This window comes from Clavelina lepadiformis, chromosome 1 (genome assembly GCF_947623445.1).
Source record: "Clavelina lepadiformis chromosome 1, kaClaLepa1.1, whole genome shotgun sequence".
Taxonomy (NCBI): Eukaryota; Metazoa; Chordata; class Ascidiacea; order Aplousobranchia; family Clavelinidae; genus Clavelina; species Clavelina lepadiformis.
The window spans coordinates 11,138,539-11,162,377 of NC_135240.1; the positions used below are offsets into that span (position 1 = coordinate 11,138,539).

General features: G+C 35.6%; 2 protein-coding genes and 1 long non-coding RNA gene across 10 annotated transcripts; 2 read left to right on the forward strand and 1 right to left on the reverse strand.

Moving 5' to 3' along the window:
- Positions 1-694: 694 nt before the first annotated feature.
- Positions 695-7,141, reverse strand: LOC143447550 (WD repeat-containing protein 55-like). 2 transcript variants are annotated; one of them, XM_076947756.1, is made up of 9 exons: positions 6,903-7,141; positions 5,847-5,944; positions 3,521-3,608; positions 3,298-3,370; positions 2,836-3,045; positions 2,147-2,316; positions 1,880-2,008; positions 1,562-1,810; positions 695-1,372 (listed from the first exon to the last, which is right to left on the reverse strand). In XM_076947756.1, exons 1-8 carry the CDS (start codon positions 7,076-7,078, stop codon positions 1,576-1,578), a joined length of 1,179 nt encoding a protein of 392 aa, XP_076803871.1. In that variant the 5' UTR covers positions 7,079-7,141; the 3' UTR covers positions 695-1,372; positions 1,562-1,575. The 2 variants fall into 2 exon arrangements, with proteins under 2 accessions (XP_076803871.1, XP_076803867.1); XM_076947752.1 differs by having other exon boundaries at positions 695-1,810.
- A 2,936-nt stretch (positions 7,142-10,077) lies between these two features.
- On the forward strand, positions 10,078-10,754 carry LOC143466839 (uncharacterized). Its single transcript, XR_013118941.1, has 2 exons — positions 10,078-10,268; positions 10,423-10,754. It is a non-coding gene; the product is annotated as an uncharacterized LOC143466839 (long non-coding RNA).
- Positions 10,755-11,374: 620 nt separating this feature from the next.
- On the forward strand, positions 11,375-22,874 carry LOC143465816 (ATP-dependent translocase ABCB1-like). 7 transcript variants are annotated; one of them, XM_076964315.1, is made up of 28 exons: positions 11,375-11,608; positions 11,778-11,867; positions 13,285-13,333; positions 13,664-13,776; positions 13,861-14,060; positions 14,210-14,353; positions 14,788-14,892; positions 14,958-15,213; positions 15,389-15,513; positions 16,183-16,396; positions 16,533-16,715; positions 17,009-17,125; positions 17,199-17,411; positions 17,520-17,700; positions 17,874-18,098; positions 18,179-18,490; positions 18,599-18,777; positions 18,948-19,158; positions 19,254-19,397; positions 19,542-19,647; positions 20,081-20,221; positions 20,293-20,449; positions 20,661-20,858; positions 21,098-21,210; positions 21,276-21,369; positions 21,446-21,592; positions 21,673-21,842; positions 22,059-22,873. In XM_076964315.1, the coding sequence occupies exons 4-28, from the start codon at positions 13,702-13,704 to the stop codon at positions 22,129-22,131; spliced, it is 4,083 nt and encodes a 1,360-aa protein (XP_076820430.1). In that variant the 5' UTR covers positions 11,375-11,608; positions 11,778-11,867; positions 13,285-13,333; positions 13,664-13,701; the 3' UTR covers positions 22,132-22,873. The 7 variants fall into 7 exon arrangements, with proteins under 7 accessions (XP_076820430.1, XP_076820436.1, XP_076820452.1 ...); XM_076964321.1 differs by having other exon boundaries at positions 11,778-11,859; XM_076964337.1 differs by lacking the exon at positions 13,285-13,333 and having other exon boundaries at positions 11,778-11,859.
- Positions 22,875-23,839: the final 965 nt, after the last annotated feature.

The following is a 23,839-nucleotide window of genomic DNA, read 5'->3' on the forward strand; positions in this document are numbered from 1 at the left end:
CGTCGCTTGCTTCTGTTCAGTGATCCTGGTGGACACTACACAGTTCCAAACTCGGGCAACATGACAACAATCAAAAAACAAATAAAAGCAATGTATGTTATCCATTAGAACTTACATAAAGACAAACTCGGTAATAGGAGCTGGAGCGGTGAGAAATCATCGCCGAGTTTAGTCGTGTAAAGACTTTCTTCTGTCCGAGGATAAAGATAGTCAAACCATATCACACCATTTTTTGAACGGCCAAGCCATTGTTCCTATCACCACGCAATATAGAACCAATTAAATGTACCCAAGATCAGTGCCTCTTTCTTTCTTGACATTCTGGTTTCACATTTGTAGACTTTTTTTGACGATAAAAACTTTAGAAAAAACTTTCTTGGGAAATTTATTAGTGTGGACCTAATAAATGTACGTTACAAATGGTCTACGTGTTCGACCACTGTTCACACCGGTTGCCACCACAATTTAACACAAAGCGGGCAATGGCTTTGGGTCAAAATACATTTATGCAGTTTTTATAGCCTTTTGTTTGACGTCAATGGCTTTGGGCCAAAATATCCGGGTACACCGTGATTATTTGAATCGAAGCCTCGGCTTCTGCTTTTTCTAAAACATTTTGTGAACTTTGAACCTTTTGTTTGACGTTAGTAGCGATAAAAAGATGCTTGCTGGCAAAAGATGAACACTTTTTCGCTGAAATCACAACTTTTTATTTATGACATGATTATAACGATTCTTGAATTAGAACTAAAAACAATGTTAACTGATTTAATTAATTAAATTATAGAACAACTAACTTTGTTAGTTTATGGACAAATTCCTGTATTAGCTGAAGTCCTATGTACCATATCAACAATGATCATCTTCTATAGTAAACGGAACTGCCACACTTAATGTGCTCAACATCTTGCTTTGGTTTGAGAACATGAAAGGCATGAGAAAGGCACAAAATAATTTTCAATATTGGAAAATTATTATGGAAAGAGGGCTGTTGGATTATAAAGCCTATGTTTAGTACGGTGAAGTTTTAACCACTGTTCAAGTTTTTTAACACCGGGTGTGCATTGTTATCTACTCCACTGACTGTAAGCGTGTTAAAATAAGGTTTTAAAAATGAATGTCCGAAGCAGAACTTATTGCATGTTATCATCGAAGATTTGTTCGGACAGTAATTTTGGAAATCTGGCGAAGCATTATGCAGCATTAGCATTGAAATACCAACATTTTAACGACAAACTCGGATTAATTCTGAATAAATAAAAATAAATTCTGATAACAACATTTTTGACTGACCAATAACTTTAGTTTATAGTGGAAACTCACCAATTCGACATCGCTTTACCCGAAATTAGTGATGATCCAAAACAAATTTCTAGGTCAGCAAAAAAAACATTAAAATTCATGTTAACAATCATCCGCAAATCAATTAGTCAAGTGAAGCTTCATGCCAAGACATACCGAAAGTAAAAACACAGTTTCTGTCAGTATATAATAGATGTTTGGATTTTTTGTTTTAGGTTACACTTCAATATGTTTGATCAAAAGCAAAAATTCCTTTCACCTTAATGCTAAAATTTAACAAACAAGATCTGACTCGAGCCAAATCAAATCTTTATCTTCACTTTCACTCGACATGTCATCACTGTCTGCATTACAAGGTGGAACTTCCAACTCCTTTCCAAGATCAGAAAAAAATTCGCGCTTGCTTGGCCCAACCCCACTTTTCGCCATCTTCTCGTTTTTACGATATCGCTCAGCCTTCTCTCTTGCGCTCACTTGAATATCCTTCAAATACTCCACACTCCAAAACCTGTTACAGTAATCCAATTAGATGCTGTGCAGGGACACTATAACATAACATTTAAACGTTGAAGCTTACTTTACGACATCATCATGTGAGATACTAGCAAGATATTTCCCGTCATGAGTACATCTAATCTTTTCCACAGGCAAGCCATCATGATCACCAACCACCCCCAAAAAGCGATTAGGAAGTACGTGAACTGCTCTGAAAGACCAAAATTTCAACCAAGTTACTTCTAATATAGAATAAGATGAAGGTCGTTTGCCATGTTACAGTATTACAGCACACGAAGTAGAACAAAATGGTTTCCATTTTTTTAGTTTAAAAAGGATGAGACAATACCGAATCATTCCATCAGATGATGCAGTGCATAAAACATCTTCAGAGACTTTGGCAAAGCAATCTACTGAACCAGGATGCCCAGGAAAACGATCAGATGGAGCAGCAAACTCATCCCAGTTATAAAGTAGCAATGGACCGTCTGCAGTTCCCACCACAACTTTTTTATTTTCCTTTGATTACAGTAATATTAGTTTAGTTACAAACAAAAATTGTTCATTACATTGTTCTGCATATACTACGCTAGTTTTGCGCCCTTTATTTGTTTTGTGAGTGTGCACTATGTACCATAACTACATATGGTACAATTAAAATACCAAAACTGGGCTTTTCACAAACATTTTTCTGTTTAAATAAGAGTGACAATCAACATATACACAGAGGTAGGCAGTCAGTATTTGAAAGTACTGTCGGTAATGGTACCGGTACTTGGAAAAAAATGTACTGTCGGTTCCGGTATTCGGTACTATTTATAAAAAGTAGTTTGGTACTTTGCCAGTACTATAGTACCGCGGTACTGCCCAGTGCCTGCCTATGCATATACAAAGAGTTACAAGAATGAATATGGCATATTAAAACGCAAAACATAACACAAGCCTTTACTTGCTACGAAATAAGTATTATGTATAAAAGTAAATATACATATGGTGTACATTTAAACATATAAATTATATTGAACTGATGGTTTCAACCTTTAAAACTTGGGCGCAAAGCATATCGCTTTCTTCATTTTCAGATTGAACAATGAACTTTCTCTGTCGGGCATTATATGTGGCCATTGTACCATCACCACTAACAGCAAATATAAGTCGATGCTTGTCGTCAACTGCAATATCACTGACATAGTCTTCAAATTTCTTGTCTTCCATTACAGCTTCATTGCCACGTCTCAAATCCCATACCTGAATAATTAAACCAAGCAGAGTAAACATCTTCATTTGTTCTTTATTTTTGTAAGTCTACAGAATCTTAGCTACAGTCTATTAGCTGATTAAGAAAACTTGTTAAAATTTTACTTTTTCTAAATGTGTAATTAAGGCATGTTTTGACTAACATATTGTTTTTGAAAACTCGTTTTTATGGTAGAATCTTTATGAAGTATTCAATTTCATATTTCTTAGCATTTTTTATAAGTCTGGCAGGGAAAAAATTACCTTAATTACACCATCATCGTCTCCAGTTGCAATTAAGTTTTTATCAATTACACACAAACAATATGGAGGAGCACTAAAAAATATAAAAGCATGTTTTGTATCTTGTTGTTTGCAAAGTTGTTGCTGATTGGCCGAGCAATGCAGCAATACAGGCTGACTGCTGTAACAAGACATATATGATACAAAATATGAAAACTGTAACAAATCATATATATAACAATACCTGTGTACTGCAGTAAATTTCCTTTTTACACATCCACTCCTACTACAAACAACTTGCATTGTTTTATCTTTGCTCATAACTAGCAGATCTATAAAAATTTCCATTATTACAGTTAAATAAGCATAGTGAATGTAAGTCTATATGATAAATGCAAAGCCAATAGCAAAGTTCCCTTTGGTCCACAAATGCAATGACTGCAAGTTATCTCTATTATTTTATTTTATTCAAAAATAAGGTTAGAGCCCAGTGCTACTCAAACTGTGGTAGTGTGGTTTGCAACCGGAGCTAGTAAGCAACCATTTGCATATTGAATCAGGTCCAAATGTGTACGAGAAAACTCATACAAGTTTGTAAAATACAATGACACATTAAACCGATTATATCATCTTTATTTAAAATTCTGTTCTGATGTTCTATCTAAAATTTTGCTGCGTTCTCAGAACTACTTCAGTTAATAAGAACATTCAAAAACAGCAGCCCTCTGCCAAGCCAAGTACCTTATATTGCTTTGTGAGAAACATAACATTGTTTTGATTTAATATGAATGTGATGAACGATGTATACGACGTTCATATGGTATGACAAAAAATTGCAGCATGATGATTAGAAGAGATGTATAGATATACAGATGGGTAGAGAGAATAGATTGAATGCTAACAAAAATTCAACTTTTCTTTTTTTACGGCTACAGATAAAAGAAGATTGAACTGAAAGTGAAAAAAATAACTTAAATTTTGCCATGTTAGAAATGTTACAATGGTTGCAACCTGCAAACCTGCCTTAAGTATTCATAAAATCTGAAAAAACATAGTTGCAGCTTTTGTACTGCTCTGCAATGTCCATGTCTGCATTTTTCTCTTTTTTCTCACAGAGTGCAGATAAGAGCAAGCAGAAAAGGACTGGAACTGGCTTTTAGCTCCTAACCACAATAAAGGCTTACTGTTGCTTATCATTGCCAACCTATCCTAAACATTTTATCAAACTGAGATAATAATGTTCTGAGTAATGTAGCTAACAGAGGATAAAGCAACACAGTTGGAAGTAAAGTCATACCAACCTTCACAACAATTGTGTCACTATAATTTCGTTGTTACATTACGAACATGTTACTATTTCTCTGCAGTCCACCCAATAACAAATTCATAGTACTGAATTTACCTAAGTATATGTTAATCTAATCATTTATTTCAGTTTCATTAATTGGTATAGTTATAGTGACATAGAATAGTTATTATTACTCAGGAGACGTAAGTTAAGGCGTAGAGGCATGAATGTGACAAAGGCGTCTGCATCAACCACAACGGTTGATGTGGACGGCGGTCAAGATGCGCAGTCATTGAGCCGGAAAAATTTAGTATCATGACCTAACTACCAGTATTTTGCTTGCCTTAGTTATACACATTTATAACACAACAATCGAAATTCAGTAAAACAAATAAATTTACATATGTGTCACATGTTGCTGACACACCGGTATTTTACTTTGATCAGTTAATCCCCCAATGCCCTAAACAAGGATACTGACAGGGTTTTCAGCTTTCAATTTTGTAAAAATTGCACCCAGTGGACTTCTTTAATGTGAATGTACACTGTGTACCATAACGATATACTGTATGACTAAAATACTAAAACTGAGCATTTCCTATACATTTTTCTGCTTAAATTTATAGAGTGGACATGGTACACAGAAGAATGTGGCATATCAAAACTAAAGCAAACACAAAAAAGTACACAAATTTTTAGCTTTGCTTGTATCAGTGTAATAAGTTAATAACTGTTGAACACTGTTCAACACATTCAACTGTTTCTATTTCACTATAACAAAGTTGGTGTACATTGTGCAGGCATTAACTTTCAAAAACCATGGACAAGGCAGACTTATATCAATACTTTGTTGTTGATAAATTTTAAATAATATTGTTGTAACATTTGTATGTGTTGATATTTAATGTGGACAGGTTTATTTCCAAAAAGAAGCAACTGTTTAAGTATTAATTTTAGACTATCATGTTTAAGCAACTGACAGCAAAACATTTAAGGACAATTAAGCAAGTAGAAAACCTAAAAATTTGTAAACGGTAGATGTGTAATCAACTTATCAATGAAACTATACTAACACAGTAATAAAGCTTCAGCTGATATCATACCACCTGTTCTATTTCTACAAATAAATACTGCTCCATACATAAATCTGGCAATAATACTGTGGAAGGTAGCAGCACACGAGCCGTTGCAAAAATGAATTTGGAGTACGCAAAACAAAAAAGCTTGAGTAGCACTGAGCTAAGCCACTTCTTATGTATACATATATATCACCAATATCAACCTTCTCCATCAGCAGAAAATGCCACACATCTACATGGTTTTTTCGTGAGACGTTTCTTCAATTTTTCATGACTTTCTTCTCCGATTGTGCACTCATGCCTATTAAAATAATGTATATAAATATTTTTAAAATAAAAATTGATGTTTAGAGTTTGAGCTTAATCTATATTTTATTGGGTCCACATATATATTTACTTTTTTCACCGATTTTCACCAAAATTCAAAATGCCTGACATTTAGGCAACCACTGACAGTATTCTAGGTCGTAACCCTGATTAATATTCAGCTCCATGACTGAAATTAAGCCCAAATACAGCACATCGAACATCTTAGCCTGATCTATTAACATTAATGATTGGAGAATTAATCAAAATCGAAATCATGAACTTGCAAAATCATTCAGTTTTTTTAAATTAAATTTTTTTACGAGATGTGCGATTGCTTAAAACAAATAATATTTTCTATAAATGCTGATAATGTATGTAGTCAAACTCAGTCTATAGACTCTATTTGTATTTCAATTACAAACTGAAAATGTATTTTACAAAAGCTAGACGCATATTCATTCATGACACAATTTTTGAACTGGGCAAAGTTGATAAGTAGAAAATAAAAATACTCCAACTATATCATATCCCAAGCTCACTTTCACATTTACCTCTGCCAAGGAGATTATGATTTCCTGCACGTACATATGTAAAAAAATAAAGATTTCCTCAAAGTGTCATAAGCAAGATGTATTTTGAAGCAAAAACACCAGAACAAGACTGCCAGAGTAGATGCAAACATTTTAATTGCACATATTTCAAGCAATAACTATATTCATTCCTAATGCGAGGTAGAACTGTTTGCATCTACTCTGGCTCTGGTGTTTTTGCTTCAAGTTACTCGGTCTTCCCAACATTTTGCTCCTAGATGTAAGTGCACAAGGTGCTGTTCTATTGTTTTCAACAGAAAAAGTAGACACAGAATACATTTCACTATGTTCCTAGCACCTATCCTAGGACTCCTAGATTCTAGGACTAAGATCCTAGCACTGTGGTAAACATTTACTTACACACTGCAATAACCATTCATATCCACTGCTGCTAAAATGTATTCATGTTCGGGATGAAAAATTATGTCAACAAATTGTGAGCATCCAGTGATGGTTTTCGGTCTAGTGGCAACTGCATTGGTTTCTTCTTCAGAATCAGATGCAAAACTACTTTCAGAGTCAGATGAGTCACTCATTGTTTATGTAGTTTTTGCTAAATGTGACAGCCTATGTACATTGTACTTAGAAAACTGGCTGAACACCCTAAAAATAAGAGAATAAATTATTTTTGATATCACAGTTCAATCGTCATGGTAGGGATATTTACAGATATCGTACAACTATTTGCTGATACATGCAACAGCTATCCTATGTGCTGACATGTACAACAACCTTTCTGGAGATAACAAATTTATTCAACTGTAAGTTGCGGCTTATAGCCTAAACTTTTTTATCATCATTTTTGCAGCTTAAAACTTTTCAAATTCTTGTAAATAATAGAGAGCATATTGCAGAAGCTTACTGTATTATCTAAGATCCAGCGCGGCTTACAGTACTATAAGTAAGATTTACAATCGAGAACAGCTTACAAACAACTGAACAAGGGCTGAAGGAAACATTAAATTAATTTTTAGCACCGCCCCCACTACCACCACTGGCTACTGTCACAGCATGCGACTTAGTTAATATTTTTATATCGTATCCGTAATTATTGGAATTTTTATTAGCAACATCTATTACATGACTGTTACATAAATAAACAAATCTTGTTTTCAGTAACCTCCAGCAAAATCTCAACTTATGGGTTTTACAATGCACCCTATAAAGTGATCACATGTGCACATTGACATTCTGAATTACCACAGCAAGCGCAAAGTTTTAAAGGTGGGTATTTCCCTTACCTAATGTTCTGGGCCGAACGTTAATATTTCACAACACTGGGTCATCGTTGGTGATTTCTAGGTTATTTATACAAAACATTAAGTTGGTTGCTAGTAACATGATTATTTATCCGGGTACTTATTCGCAGGTGAAGCCCGTTACCGTGTGGGTTAGTGATTCAGTTACGCATTTGCAGTTTAAGTCATAAGTACGTTACCTGTTTATCTGTTAACTGGGTACTTGATGTAGAAGCATAGAAATCTAACAATAATTGTTGTTGGATTTCTATGGCAAAAGTCATAAATATAAGATAATTATATTTATCTAGCACAAACTAGCATAAAATCAAATAAGTTCGTTTAAACTCAAAATTACCACAACATATGAGGGTGAGTTAAAAAGTAATGCAATTTTTTTGTTACATTAAAAATACAAAACACCACAAAACAAAGCATAGGCTACATCAAAATTAAGCTGTGTTCCAGAGGGTCACATCACTACTTCTCATGGTAGTCACCACTTCTTTCTATAGCCGTGTTCCACCTTGGAATGAGGGTATGTATTCCAGCTTTATAAAACTTTGGTGTTTGCTTACGAAGCAAATTCCTGACAGCAGTATTCACTTCTTCATCGTTGTCATAATGTTTGACGCTCAGTGACTCTTTTGTTGTAACAAACAAATGGTAACCTGAAGGTGCGATATCAGGTGAGTATAGAAGATGTGGTAGAGTTGTTCACCCAAAAGAAGTGATTGCTTCCCTTGTTCTGATGCTTGTGTAATGTGTGTGGTCGGGCATTGTCATGTTAAATCAAAACTTTATTCATCCTTTATATTGGGTTATACTCATGTTATTCCTGCACTAGGTTTTCAAAGGTTCTCGATATATGCTTTAGAGTTGATTGTTTCTCCTCTTGGCAAAAAATCAATGAGAATAAGTCCTTGGACATCCCAGAAGATAGTAGCCATAACTTTTCCAGCCGACTTTTGTCATTTGAACTTTTTTGGTTTTGGAGATGTTGGATGACGCCATTGCATTGATTGCCTTTCGGATTCTGGTTCATAATGACGAATCCAAGTTTCATCATCAGTTAATAATCTGCCAACGAATGTGTTGTCTCGTTCGCTGAGTTCATGGAGTTCCGTGCAGCAGTTAACCCTTTCAGCTCTGTTTTCATCTCTCAGCTGTCTTGTAACCCAGCGAACCCACACTTTTTAAAAACAAAGCGACTCAATAATGTATCGATACCCTTAGAAAACTTAGAGCAAGAATTCGACGAGTAAGACCCAATTTGGAGATGAATACAGTTTTGCTTCAATTTTTTGAGTTTTTGACTCGCCCTGGTACGTATTCTTAATAATTTCATAAAAAAAACATTTTAGTGATGTGGTTAATTGGCAGGCGATTAATCCGTTTTTACCAATTTTGCACGGTCCAATAATAATCGGTTTTAAAATTTTCCATTACCAATAAGATTACCATAGCACATAAGCATTTAGTATTCTCAAAGAAACTGACCTAATTAAAGTCAATTATTTTGCAGCTGAGTAACACCGATTAATCGGCCATAAAATATCGGGCGATAGCTTACTGATCAGTCGGCTGCCAATAACTCAGTTCGTTAGAAAGATTCTTTTCATAATCGATTATAATTAAAACTGATTGATGAACTAAAAAAACTACAACAATTGATTTCAAAAATAGCCGATAAAATCAAACTCCGATTATATCTGCCGATTAATAGGTACAGCCCTAATTTATAATTCATATAATATTTATACGAATCCCTTCAAGTTTGCTTAAGTCCTTGAGATGTTTTTGAATTCATGTAGCCTACATTTATTTGAGTTTTTACAAACGTTTTTGCTTTTTTTACAATTTCATTGGAATTTGTATTATTTTTTAAATAGTTGTTTAAAATTATTTTATATTTTTTTTCTTTTTTTCAATTAGCATGAAGTTAAATTTAATTATTTAAACCTTTATGAATTAATGTAAAATTAATTGAAATTGTATAGCTAGATTGCTCCATGCACAGACGCTATGAAAACTGACTAGATATTTAGTAAAAATATCTTTCAAAGCATATGCCGACGTTGTCGTATGCCTTGTATTGTATTGTATTATTATCGGGACAGCCGTAAGTTTGTTCAAACTGAGAATGTGTAAAATTTTTAAATGCCGTTATATAGGAGGAGATTTTGAACAGTTAAAATGCCACTATTATAGATAGGTAGATTTGTAATTCTGTTTCGATCAGCCATGAAACTTTTCTGTAAAGAATATTTTGTCTTTTTTTTCTACCGGAGAAAGTGCTGTATATAGGACGGGGCACGTCACCATCACGCACATATGGGTTATTCTTAGCAGTCGACGTTGTGGCTTTGCCGAAAATTTCCTAAAATCGCTGTAACCAAGGAATTATAAAAAAGTTCCTTAACAGGACAAGCAGTCTGCTTGTGGCCTATGCCTGTACAGAGTTTGTATCGTATAATTGATGTCTTTGGTAAGTTATATATATATGTGGATGATATAGGCTTATCGTTCATTCTCATATTTCTCGGCTCGCTGGCGGAGCGGTTAGACTGCAGTGATGCGAATCTGTGTTCAATATCCAACGGTGCTAAGGAAATGTATAAACAACCCTAACTTCTATTCAGTGATCCTGGTGAACAAATCCAATTACCAATGATATCACGCAACAATTAGAAAATGCGTCTATCGGAAAATGCACAAAGACAAGCCCGGAAAAAGAGAATTCGCCGCTAAATTAGGACCATCAAAGCGTTTCCTCAGAGCGAGAATATATATATCTTGCTATCCACCTGTTGTAGCTCGGATATATTTTTTCATCCTAACTATTTTCTTTTTGGCAATGAGCCTTAACTTATTCCGTTTGCATGTGTACTTTGTTCCTGTTATAATCATTTTGCCATAATTGTGTTTCTTGACATTAACAAACTCTTTGTTTGAAAACGGCATTGGGAGTTGGGACCTATATTCAATAGTCATAGCAATTGTGTCGGTTTTATTTGTCGTCTTTCGTTAATAACCGTACGAGTATATATATACAGTAAGTTACCTTATTATATTCCTGACCAATTTGATACTCTCTTTTCTTGTTTCACGGTGGATAACAATTTTTCTCCTTCTTTAATTCTTTAATCCCAACAATAAGGAGCTCAGTGTCTTGCACGTAAGATTTTATACAAAACGACCTATTTCAATATAAGCTATTGTTTGTCATTTACACAAAGACAGGCAGCTATAGGCCGTTTCAAATATCATTTGAAAAACTAACTACCATAAAATGTGGACATTTCTTAAGAAGGAATTCCAAAATATCCTATTCAAGTTAAAAAGATATACAGGACATGTACGCCGAACTCAATAAATCTCGTTTCATTTTTATTTTTATGAAAGCATAAAACAAGCCATCGCTAAGAAGACAATGGTCAAAAAATATTACAGGTTGCTATATGCAATATAGGCAGTATCTTCCCCTCAGGCATTGCTCCTTACAGCTTATCGGAGAAGAAGTCATCGAAACAATGCACCGCAATTATGAGTTTTTTGTTTTGTGCGCGTGTGCCCATTTAGTTTACAGTAGGGGCAGAGAAAGAGCTTACTTGGACATTCATGCCGTAATATTAGTCGGGCAAATCGCCGCCAGTTAGAAAGTTTGTGGTTTGTGTTTAAAGCAAAACCAATCTACGTGAAAAGGCTGGAACAGCGCAACGAGCAAACCTAAGCTAGCGAAACAGTAATGGAGGACCAGATTAGAAGTGATCTTGCGAACAATACCTGACGATGTTCACAGCATTAGCCCAATACCTTTCTTAGCAAGTAGCTATCTATCTAGCTCTGTATTGCCTTTCCATCTTATATAAACTTTATTATGTACATTTGTAAAATCACAGTTAAGTTTAAACACATACTTTGTTGACTATTTACAGTTTCATGAAATACTTTGCCTATTTATATCGATTTAATATTAATTTCCTATTTCAAAAAGGTTATGCGATCAGGCCAGTACACCAAGACACGACCTGGGCTATGCGTGCGCACGACTCAAACAGTGGGAACTGAAAACTGAGGTTATCAGGTTATTGTGGCGTTGATAAATTGATTCAGAAAACTGCACATTTCTTTTGTTTTACTCATTTGAAAATTGGTCTACTGAAAGGTTAAAAATGAGCTGTCATCGTTCTGACGTCAGACCTTTTTAAAACAGAAAACAGCCTCAAAAACGAACAAAAGAGGTAACGTGCTTCAAGAAACGTTGTATTTGTATCTCGATTGCTGTAGGTCACTTGTTGTCAAGCAGTGAAAGCATTAAAACTGTGCTTTCACATAATTATTAAAAGACCACTTTTTATCAAACGTAGTTATCGTAAAGCCAGAGTCTTTTGCGAAGATTATAACTGCAAAGTTAGACAAAGCGCACTCTGAGGTATTTTAAAACACTCTCCACCTTCTGAACAACACAAAACGTCTTGCTGTATCATGTTTGAACAACTTGGTGATGTTTTACTTCACGCTTAACTAGTAGCTCCAACAATTAATCATTATGCATCAAGAAACTACTTTTTGTTTCATTCGTCATTAGCACGAAATTTTATTCGCTTTTAAGGGATATTACTGCATAATACATTGCAATATGGCACGACATATTGAAGCATTCGGCATTCGCATGACTTATAACTAAAAGTTTACTTTTTAGCTGCACGCTACATGCAGTCGCTGTCAAACGTAAGGTGTAGCCTATGAAGGATTTTATTCGTCTTGCTAAATAACGCATGCAACGTACATCAACGAAATGTACTCATATTGTTTGCCTGAAGCTTTAGTTTCCGAGTTATTAAACAAGGATGAATTTTCTAATAAGTCTAACCTCTATACTACTGTATTATTGATATCAACTTTATCAACAGCATATTGTCATCAGTGAAACAAAATTATAGATAGTGAAAAAAGATCACCACAATAGAAAAGATATACGTAAAACTACTCTTTTGATGTAATTGTTCCTGAAGGTCATCTTGAACTGATTCCGATGATAAAATTATTTGCTTAACGTTATGAAATTGTCTTTCTCATCATACAGCGTCTAAGACGTATTCCACAAAAAAACAACGTTTTCACCTATAGTTTGATCTGGATTTATTTTTCAAATACAGCTTTGTGATGGCAAAGTGCTTTAGATATCGATATACTGATCACTATGTACAGTAATACAAATCGTCCAATTACGTAATAATTTAACGTCATAGCGTGGTTTGTGAATAACAGAAAAAAAAAAACATTTCTATTCGCGACAGCGACATTTTTTGATCAGGGTGGCCCGTTATCTAGCGCTTCATCGCAAACGCAGTTACCGCTTGAACGAACACACATAACTTAAGGTTCTCATAGGGGTAACAAGCACGCTTTTTACGAGTGGCAAAGTTTCTGTGAAGCTCACACCATTAAAATGGTGTTCGGTTTCTACAGGCAAGGAAGTTTACCGAAATTTTATTTAGACTTTAAACAAGGACCGCTGTCGGCAACCTTTATACAGAAGTTATCACGGTTGGTAATCTTTTTGTACAAATTAGTATCAACAAGTTTTAAGTAGTTTTTTGAACGTGTTTGTAAACTTTGTATTTACGGAAAACGTCTTAAAATTACTTTGCTTTAAAAACTACTTAAAGTAAAGATAGCAGAGAAAGTTGTTTTATGCCAGTGAAGTACGAGTATTTGCTTTTTACAGTATACAGGCGATCTATTAGCTAGTTATCTATTGTTCAAGTTTATTCTAATGGAAATGGCTAAAATTGTTTCAGACGTTCCCGGGTAAATAAGAATCTATTTACTCTATTCATCTATTGTAATGATAGGGCTGAGTCAATTTGTTTTCAGTTGAAGTCTTTTGGATACACGTCATTTATTGGGAAAGCATGGTCACCGAGTCAACAAAGAAAAACGAAGAAATAAGAAAAGTCGGTGCACCTCCGATCCCTTATATAAAACTGGTAAACACTTTTGCTCATTCTAACCAATTGTTAAAATTGAACCATCGACAACATTGTTTGCTGATTGATTTGATATTTCTTTAGTATCGATATGCTGATGCATGGGACTGTATGCTAATATTAGCAGGCACACTTGCTGGAATAGTTCACGGGGCCGGGCTGCCGGTTGCCGTTATATTTTTCGGCGAACTTACTACGAGATTCACCATTTATGGTCGTTACCAACTGTGCAATTTGTCCTACAATTCTTGCTTTGCTTTGAACTATACAACGTTAAATGAATCGTGAGTAATAAATAATAATCTATGTAAAGTACAGAAAATTAATAAACACCAAAATTCTTATGATATCAACAAAACTGAAACTTTATTATAACTTTAGCGAATTTGCCATTAAATTACCACAGTTTTTGACATGATAAAATGTGTTTCAGTCAATGGATTGAAACTATCCGTCCAAAATTGGAATCTTTTAAGCCGGAGACAGTTGAATATGTATACTGGATGATATACGTTGCATGTGGAGTTTTTGCACTCGGTATTATCCAAGTCGGTGCTTGGTCACTGCAAGCACTACGGTAATGTGTTTGTATAAATTGCATATTTGTCGAACTTATGTAACGTGGAGATCGAAAGAAAGTAAGAAAAGTGCTTTGATGCTTATGTTCCACGTTTTTGTCCTTTAATGCCGATATCTATATAGCGCTGGTCAAAAGCTAAGCCCTTAAGTGTGTTATTCTTGGCTTAAAAGTGATCCAGTATCAGTAAAAGTAATGTTGCACTGCGCAAAAATCTACCACTATATAACTATCACAAAGAGCAATCTAAACAAAAAAGTTTTCTCAGAAAACAACCGTAAACAAGCTCGCTATGACGTTGCATCTCAACAACTTTGCACGATCGTACAAACGTTTAGCGCAAAGTTTGCGGTTAAAGCAGAGTAAAGATATCTTAACTAACCGAGTACTTAATCAAAAGGTAAAGGTTAAGCAAGGTTCACTTACTTTTACAGACAAACGAAAATAATTCGCATAGCTTACTTTCGCTCCATTTTGAGACAAGAAATTGCATACCATGATCTTACCTCGTCTGGAGAGCTCAACGCAAGGTTATTAAGGTATATGCTTTCATACGCCTTAAATAATTTGTATTGTAGGGCCTAATGCATTTGTTGATTTGCAGTAGCCTACATACTAAAAGGACCAAGATGACAATGAAAACTGTTCAAAATCTTAATGCAGCAATTTTACATTTTGATTTGTTCAGCGATATAAAACGTGTCATGGACGGCATGGGAGATAAGATTTCTTTTGTGATACAACACAGCTCTACAGCGGTTGTCGGCTTTGCTATCGCCTTCGTATATTCGTGGAAATTGACCCTGGTAACACTAACCATTGCTCCGTTCCTGGGTTTATCCTCAGCTCTTTTGTTAAAGGTATCGCGTTCTGCTTATTTTCTAGTTAGTTCTTTTCTTTTGGAATGTGTCTTGATTATCAAGTTGAGATAAAAGATTAACTCACAATTATAAGTTGCATTGTCGACAAAAAGTTTGATTGCTTTTGCAGTACATTTACGTGTTTCTAGTTTAGCAATTACAAAACCTTTTGCAGATATCAGATGTATACACAAAAAAAGAACTGGAAGCATACGCAAAAGGAGGCTCAGTCGCAGAAGAAGCAATTTCTGCAATAAAAACTGTGACGGCCTTTGGTTGTCAGGAAAAAGTGGTTGAACGGTAACTATCTGCAGCATTTCTGCCAAAGAATGTTAAAAACCCAGGTTACTTGTTCACGTCTGCTTAGTACTGTGTGTCTTCATCTAAAGTGGAGCGCCCGTATTAATTTCATCAAAGATATAAAATCAACACCGGAACAAAATCAAAACTATATTAAAACAAAGCCATCACCGGATCGAATAAGACATACATTGTATTTGGTTGTAAGTAAGGGAAGTATGCGAGAAGTTATTACTCTGAGGATGATATTCAGGCCCATTTAAAATTATTACGGTGATAATATTATTTTTTAATTAATATAAAACACGCTTCCAGAAAGAGACTGGTGTTTTCAGGATATTCTAAACCGTTATAATATACGTACAATGAAAGTAGGTAGTTTTTTTTCTTCAAGGGGCATTGTCAAAATTCTTTGACTTGCTGCTGTAGTGTTGTAGTTTTTATAGGCGCATCCATTCTGTGCTCACATTTAGAGAAGCTGTGTCAAACTGAAACTATGTTTGAATCACGCAGGGGTTTGTTTTGGGGTCATCTGCTTGTTTTTACGACAGTTGTTACTACCTTAAATGATTGATCTATATGAGCTTTCTAGTTATATTGGTTGGTCTAAGTTATTTTAATTTATTTTTAACGTGTTGTATACTACTAAACTCGACCACCTTTTCATAGGTACGTGCAAAAATTAAATAGAGCAAAAAAAGTGGGAATTCGTCGGGGCTTTATGACCGGACTGAGCATCGGTTTGATGTACCTGAGCATATTTGGAATGTATGCTCTGTCGTTCTGGTACGGCACTACGCTAGTGCTGACTGAAGAAACTTCTATCGGTGCTCTAACAATCTGTTTCTTTAGTATTTTGGTCGGTTCCTATTCACTCGGAACTGTAAGTGTTCCCATTCTGAACTTTTTAATTAAGTAAACGACAAGTTATTGTGCTATGCAAACTACTTTACTTAGAATATTGTCAAAAAGAATAGCTTTGTAAGAAATGGTGTTAACAATCCATTTTGTGCATATAGGCTGGAAGCTATTTTGGATCGTTTTCTGACGCCAAAGCGGGAGCGGCGAAAATTTTTGAGGTCACTGATCGCATCCCGGACATTGATATCTTTTCCAACGAAGGAAAAGATCCGAGTAAAACTAGCGGAGAAATAAAATTTAAGGATGTTTTCTTTTCCTATCCGTCTCGTCCTCAAGTTGAGGTTAGATGAAAAAAAACAAGCTACATTTCGTTTAAATAGAGCAGAACGGTTTAAATCATTTGTAAACACATGAACACATGAACACATTTCAGTGATTTTATCGTGCAGTATAGTTACTTGGGTTATTTTTGGTTGTTTGGTTGATTGCTTTTACTTTCTAAGTTAGATAAATATCTATATAGTTTCAAATTTTCTACGGTTGAAAATATTTGATTTGTTTTTTTAATTATTTACTTATTGTATAGGTATATTTCTTACAGTATATCTATATAGATATTTGACTTATTTTCTAGGTTTTAAAAGGCGCCTCATTTTCAATTGACCATGGAAAAACTACAGCTTTGGTGGGTCAAAGCGGGTCTGGTAAAAGCACGATCACTCACCTTATACAAAGATTTTACGACGTTTCGGTACAATACCTTTATCATAATTTGATTTTGTTTAATGTTTTTAACATAATTCTTGACACTCCGGTTGCTTCAGAGTGGTTCCATTCAAGTTGGAGGAAAAATGATTGACTCTGTAAATCTCAAAAAGCATCGAGAACTTATAGGAGTGGTTGCGCAAGAACCTGTGCTTTTCTACACCACGATAGCTGAAAACATTCGCTGGGGAAGGAAAGGGATAACAGACGAAGAAGTTCACGAAGCAGCAAAAACGGCAAATGCTTACAACTTTATAATGGAGCTACCGAAGGTATAGAAAAAGAAAGTTTTTAGGACGCACGTTTCGGTGTTATTGTATCACAACATCCGTGTATACATATATGTCGGATAAATTAATTTCAATGTTATGTTTTGTCAGAAATTTGAAACTTTAGTCGGAGAGGGAGGTGGTCAAATGAGCGGAGGACAGAAACAAAGAATCGCTATCGCAAGGGCTATTGCGCGAAATCCAAAAATTTTGCTCCTTGATGAAGCGACATCGGCGTTGGATAGCGGAAGCGAAGCTATCGTTCAATCAGCACTGGAAAAAGCTTCAGCGGGTAAAGCTCGTTATAAGTTTTTAAACAGAATTCTCGATACTTTCTTCTTTCTATAGCAAGGCTAGCGTATGTTACAGAATCGTTCTCTTATTTCGTGTAACAATATATTTTGCTATGTTGTTTGGATTAGGCCACTTGAAACTGAAACCTATTGTTAATGTATTGATATGCAGGCCGAACCACCGTTGTCATTGCACATCGGTTATCGACGATTCGAAATGCTGATAAAATTATAGCATTGGTAAATGGGAAGGTAAAGGAACAAGGTACACATGACGAACTCCTGCAAATTCCGGATGGTTTGTACAAAAATTTAATCGACATGCAAGCCGGCAAGGAGGAAAAGTATTCGGACGAAGACGACACATCTGGTCCGCGACTTTCCAATGCTGATGACGGTATGCTAGTCACATTTCTTACTCCAGGTTGATAGAACTGTGAGGTACGTCACCAGACTTGAAAGAGTATTTTAATGCAGGTGCGTTTTTGGCCAACGGTAGGGAAAGTTTCAAACGAAGCTTACAAAGGCGCTCCAGAAGAAGTCGCAGAAGCCAGTCAGTTAGGTCTAACATCCAGAGAAAAAATTCCTTTCAGCTCGTGTCTCCGATTCCCGGCATCTCACTGCGGGCCTCGATGAGAAACAAAGATGCAGGTTTGAAAAGGAGCGTTGTTGAAAGGTACATAACAAAAGATGAAGAAGAAGAGCAAATGCAGGAAGATGAGGAGCTTACAGAAGTTCCACTTACTCGCATCCTGAAAATGAACAAACCAGAATGGGGTTACATGGCCGGTATAATTGTAGATTAGGTTACAGTAAACAGTCGTTCTTGCACAAAATAAATCACAAGTGTAATGATGAAAGACTTTATAGTTGTAACTAATACCAATATGTTTGCAGCTGGACTGGTCTTTGCTGCAATTGCTGGGTCAATCGATCCATTGAATGCTGTTGTTTATTCGGAAGTTCTGCGAGTGTTTACAGAAAGTAATCGTGAAGAGCAGTACAGGGATGCGCGTCTTCACGGATTAATTTTTCTTGGAATTGGCCTTGTTGCGTTTCTTTCCTACTTGATTGAGGTTTGCCCATTTTATCACCTAAGCTTCATTAAAACTTCCTTGGTGAAAAAAGTGTATGAAATCATGTAAATCTTTTGCAAAGCTATAAATCGGCTTCACAAAACCTTATCACATGGTTATTTTGACTTTTGCATGTTTAAAAATTTTGCAAAAACCTTTTTCTACAAAAGGGAACACTCTTTGCCAAGTCCGGCATGGAACTCACCACACGGTTACGTCACAAAGCACTAAACGCGATATTACGACAAGAGATAGCCTACTTTGACAATCCAATTAATTCCACGTCTTTTCTTATTGAAAAACTGTCAGCCGATGCCTCACGTGTGAAGGGATGCACTGGTGTAAGAATAGGAACAATACTGAAAAATTTTAGCACTTTGGGTAAGCTGTAAATTTACATGTTTTGTGTTTGTTCAGTCTTCTTTAGTGTATCTGTAAATATAGGTTATACCTTAACATCTGCTCTTATGTTCCAGCGGTATCTTTGGGGATAGCATTTGCATACGGATGGAAGCTTGCTTTGGTGATTTTGGCCTTTATTCCGTTTATTGCGTTGTCTGGATATTTAGAATTGCATTTTCTAACCAGAGCTGAAGAAGATGACGGAGACGATGATGCAGGTGTGCTGCAGTCAAATTGTACAACAACGCCTTGCATTAACATCTTTTGGGTTGCACTTTCCTTAGGACATTATTTTTGAAGTAATTTCAACAAATTTAGTTTGTAATCTAATTTAGCAATTAATCGTTTTTTTTTTACTTCAGGTAAAATTTCTGTGGAGGCCATTTCTAATATCCGCACGGTAGCATCACTGACACGAGAGCAAGAAATATATGATCTCTATGTATCTAAACTCGCTGCCACGTTCAAGTAGGAGATTGCTATTTATTTCAAAGTTTTAGTACGAGAGTATTTCTATTACACATTACAAAGTTTTGTTACATTCTTTAGCAAAACTAAGAGCTAGAGTCTAGTTATTAGTTTCTCTGTCTGTAGTTTTTTTGCTTATTGACAGCTCCATTGCTTCTCTTTGTTCCACACATGTTTCTCTTCGACGTTTCTCTTCATTTGATAAATAATGCTGATCGTAAGATCACAGTTTGCGACATCCAACATACCCAGACTTTTCCTTCTCCTTAACCTTTTTCTCTCCGCCTTCAATCACATTCTTTATTGAACCATCATGTCGTAGAGTGCTGTTTCTGTTCTATTGATGCCTCCTTCTTATGATTATTTTTACATAAAGAATTTGTTACACGTCTTGAAGTTTTGTTACATGTTACCTCACACTCTGTTTATGCAGACAAGCTGCTGGCAAAGCCATACTTATTGGTGTTGGGTACGGTTTCTCGCAATGCGTACTTTACTTTGCTTACGGCGCAACTTTTCGACTTGGTATAGAACTAATAATTATCCAGGAGATCACCTTCGATAACGTATTCAGGTAAAGTTATGCGGTATCATTTGTGCATCTGTTAAACTTGCATTGAAGCTTGCGATTCTTGTCCATTGTAGAGTTCTAACCGCTGTAGTTTTCGGAGGCTTGGCCATCGGACAAAATAGTTCTCTGGCTCCGGATTACGCCGAAGCAAAAGTGTCGGCCTCAAAAATATTTGCTCTTCTTGATCGAACGCCAAAAATTGATTCATATAGCAAAGAGGGCCTTTGTCCGGTAAAATGTTTGTTAAATACAAAGACTTAAGCTGGTGTATTGGTTCAAGCGTTTTTTTGTAAAGTAAACAAACAAAAGATCACCGGCGCATGATTTAATTAGAAGTTTTAACCTGACTGGTGTTCGCCGTTCCAGTTGAGAAACAACAAAGTCTAATATATGTGTATATTTCCTTGTTCTCCGATCGAGCGTTTCCGTTATACGGTTGCAGGCACACTGCCGGGGAGAATTAAAATTTAAAGTCGTCAACTTTCGCTACCCTTGCCGCTCTGACGTGCCAGTTTTAAGGGATTGCAATATTATCATCAAGCCAGGACAAACTGTGGCCCTGGTAGGCAAATCTGGTTGCGGCAAATCTACCGCTGTGCAGCTGCTGATGAGGTTCTACGACCCTGACCAAGGACAGATCGTGAGTTATAAAATCGCATACTTTTTGCTGAGTATAGTCGATCAAAAGTTGTACCATTAAATAAACTACTAAATGTCAAGCCGCAATTTCACGGACAAAATCTACTTAATGTCCCAGTTATTACTATGACTTTGGCATAATGCTTGGTATATACTATACATAAGATCTGTGCTCTTGTATCTAATTCTGTTATAAATGAACCACCTCGAAACATTCATGAATTTTAATTCACAATTCAGTTACTGGATGACATGGATATTCGCAATCTGAATGTGTCATGGTTACGTCAACAGATTGGGTTGGTGGCACAAGAGCCTGTTCTATTCGACCAAAGTATTGAAGAAAATATTATGTAAGCGGTCAGAGCTGAATGGCATCGGTTAAAAGATGTTTGTACATGTTTTCATTTACTGACAGGACTGGGGATTGTTCAAGAACCGTGACCACGGCAGAGGTGGAATCAGTTGCAGAAAGTGCGAACATTCACTCCTTTATCTCCACGCTACCAAGCGTAAGTTATAGTTCAGTTCTTCTCAGTGCTAGAATTTCATGCGTTTCGAATTAATATTGCTGAATGTGTTTTACAGAATTATTTTACCATTGTGGGGAATAAAGGCGGACAGTTGTCCGGAGGTCAAAAGCAACGAGTTGCAATCGCACGAGCTCTTCTTAGAGACCCAAAAATTCTTCTTTTAGATGAGGCCACCTCAGCCTTGGACACGGAGTCGGAGCGGGTTAATATCGACACTTTTTCGAATTGTCCAACACACATTGGATACTTCATTTCTTATCAAGGTTCTTTGGTGGTTTTTAGATCGTCCAAAGCGCCTTGGATATTGCAAAGCAGGGAAGAACGTGCATTGTGGTGGCACATCGCTTGTCAACAATGAAACATGCAGATCAAATAGTGGTGCTCGATTCGGGGTCAATTGCTGAAGCTGGAACTCATGAAGAACTTATAGCTAAGAAGGGCGCCTATTTCAGGTGAGGCTGGATTTTTGCTAAAGTTTTCATTATGATATAATAAAACTGATAGTATTCCCATCTAGTAGACGTAATGACACCAATCGGAGGTTTTTGTACCTTTCAGTGCCAGGATATTTCAATTTGTCAAAGTATATTTAGCTTTAATGTAATACAAAAGCTAGGTTTAATATAAAGTACCAACGCTTAATTGTTTCAATATTACTTCGAACCTAGCCTCGTGAATTCACAAATGTTGACGGAAAACGGTGTTATAAGGATGAACAAAACGATCTCAAGTTCTATTTAAACCAGTGTGGTTTTGCTGAGCGTAAATGATGACCTTGTGGGAAAAACCTTCAATTCAAATTATATTTTTATTAGGGTTGCTTTCTGTTCAAACGTGCAATACTATATGTGCCTGTGATTGTTTGTTATTTGTTTAATTTAATAAGCTTACTTCACAACAGTAAACAATGTTTATTTTGAGATCTCCATCAACTTTAAATTACCAGACAATTTGAAACTTTTAACGAAAACGTCATACTATTTGTCGAAACTTTGCAACAGGCTACAGTCTGAATTACTGCTAACGATTAATATTGTATTTTTTGAAAAAAACCTTTATTGCGTATATACTGTAATTACACTCTCACAAATGCAATAACATCGTAGTTCTACTGGCTACTGAGGAAAATAATAGCGTGGATTATGTCATATAGTCTGCTGCGTTGGCTGAAAATGATCATTATTTTTAGTGTATGATTACTTTGATATAATTTATACGTGATGGTTTTGTTTTCTGATAAGACTTATATACGATGTGTTTGAGTTTTACTATTGATGTTTCTTATCAAATTCGTGGAAGACAGACAATACATCCTAAAACTTAAACTGAAAGAACATGTCCTGTTTTCATTAAAAATTTTGAGACGTTGCTTACGGACTGACCTACGTATTAATGTGCTCGTGTACTGTACTTCTTGCATAAGATACTAGCCACAGTGAAGTTGCTGGTTGCCGATTCCCTGATTATTTAGTCAGTTATTTATTCACAGTACAATCTGCATTACAAGTTAAATCACTTGCTACTTGCTGCGAAAGTTTGGGTTTAAAACAAAGTCTGTACGAATGAATTGGCAGCCAATTACAACCGATGTTAGTTTTTAGTTTTATACAAAGTGAAGTTCAACTTATTTGATTTTATAGCAATTATTAAAAAGTTGTTTAAAACTATAGTTAATTTTTAATAAACACTTTTAATTGGCATGAGTTTAACTAAATTTTTATGATTGTTTTTGAATTTACACAAATTCGTATGAGCTTTTTTAAATTCAAACCTTTTACAATAGGTAGAAAATCATAATTGACAGGAAACTCATAAACGCGAGTAAGTCACTCAATAAGTAGTGAAAGAACCGGTAACTTATATGCTTCACGCCCAAAATGTATGACTTACTCGCGTTCTTATGCGCACGCTTGCACGTTCGTATACAGCCTCTAATACGTTTCTAATTCTATTTAGGAGACGTAATAACACCGCCTGAAACCATCCAGCGTATTATGTTGCTATAAAATCGTACTTTCACATAATGTTTAATGGCTGATAATGAAAAGTAACAGGAAATCTTTCACCTCAGATATAATTCCTGGTGGAGCTGGATAAAGAATGCAGCTTGAAAAGCTGAATTTCAGGCGAAACAATAATTACCGAGAAAATGCGTACGCTCTTAATCATTACAGATTGTAATTACTATAATATTGCGATAAACGCGTAGCCATCTTTACAAAAAAACAGAAGATAGCTGTAATTACATTTAATACATTTTCCTGTGTTGGCCATGTTTAAGTTGTAAAATATCCAGGGCGGGTGATACACCCAAAAACTAATTGCTAAGTGTTATAATTTTTCTGCTGTTCTCATTCTCAATGTTTAAGAACTTTTTGGAATCCTGCTTAATTATAGCCTACTGAAACGTTTCGTGACTCAAGATTCAAATCACGTCCTTTAATAACCC

Coding starts and splice junctions, on each gene's coding strand:
- LOC143447550 (XM_076947756.1), bottom strand. CDS start 7,078: ATGAGTGACTCATCTGACTCTGAAAGTAGTTTTGCATCTGATTCTGAA. Junction 3,609..5,846: donor ATTTTCTGCTGATGGAGAAG/GTTGATATTGGT, acceptor AAATTTTTATAG/ATCTGCTAGTTATGAGCAAA. Junction 3,046..3,297: donor ACGATGATGGTGTAATTAAG/GTAATTTTTTCC, acceptor TTAATTATTCAG/GTATGGGATTTGAGACGTGG.
- LOC143465816 (XM_076964315.1), top strand. CDS start 13,702: ATGGTCACCGAGTCAACAAAGAAAAACGAAGAAATAAGAAAAGTCGGT. Junction 17,126..17,198: donor AAAGATTTTACGACGTTTCG/GTACAATACCTT, acceptor CGGTTGCTTCAG/AGTGGTTCCATTCAAGTTGG. Junction 18,491..18,598: donor AGAATGGGGTTACATGGCCG/GTATAATTGTAG, acceptor ATATGTTTGCAG/CTGGACTGGTCTTTGCTGCA.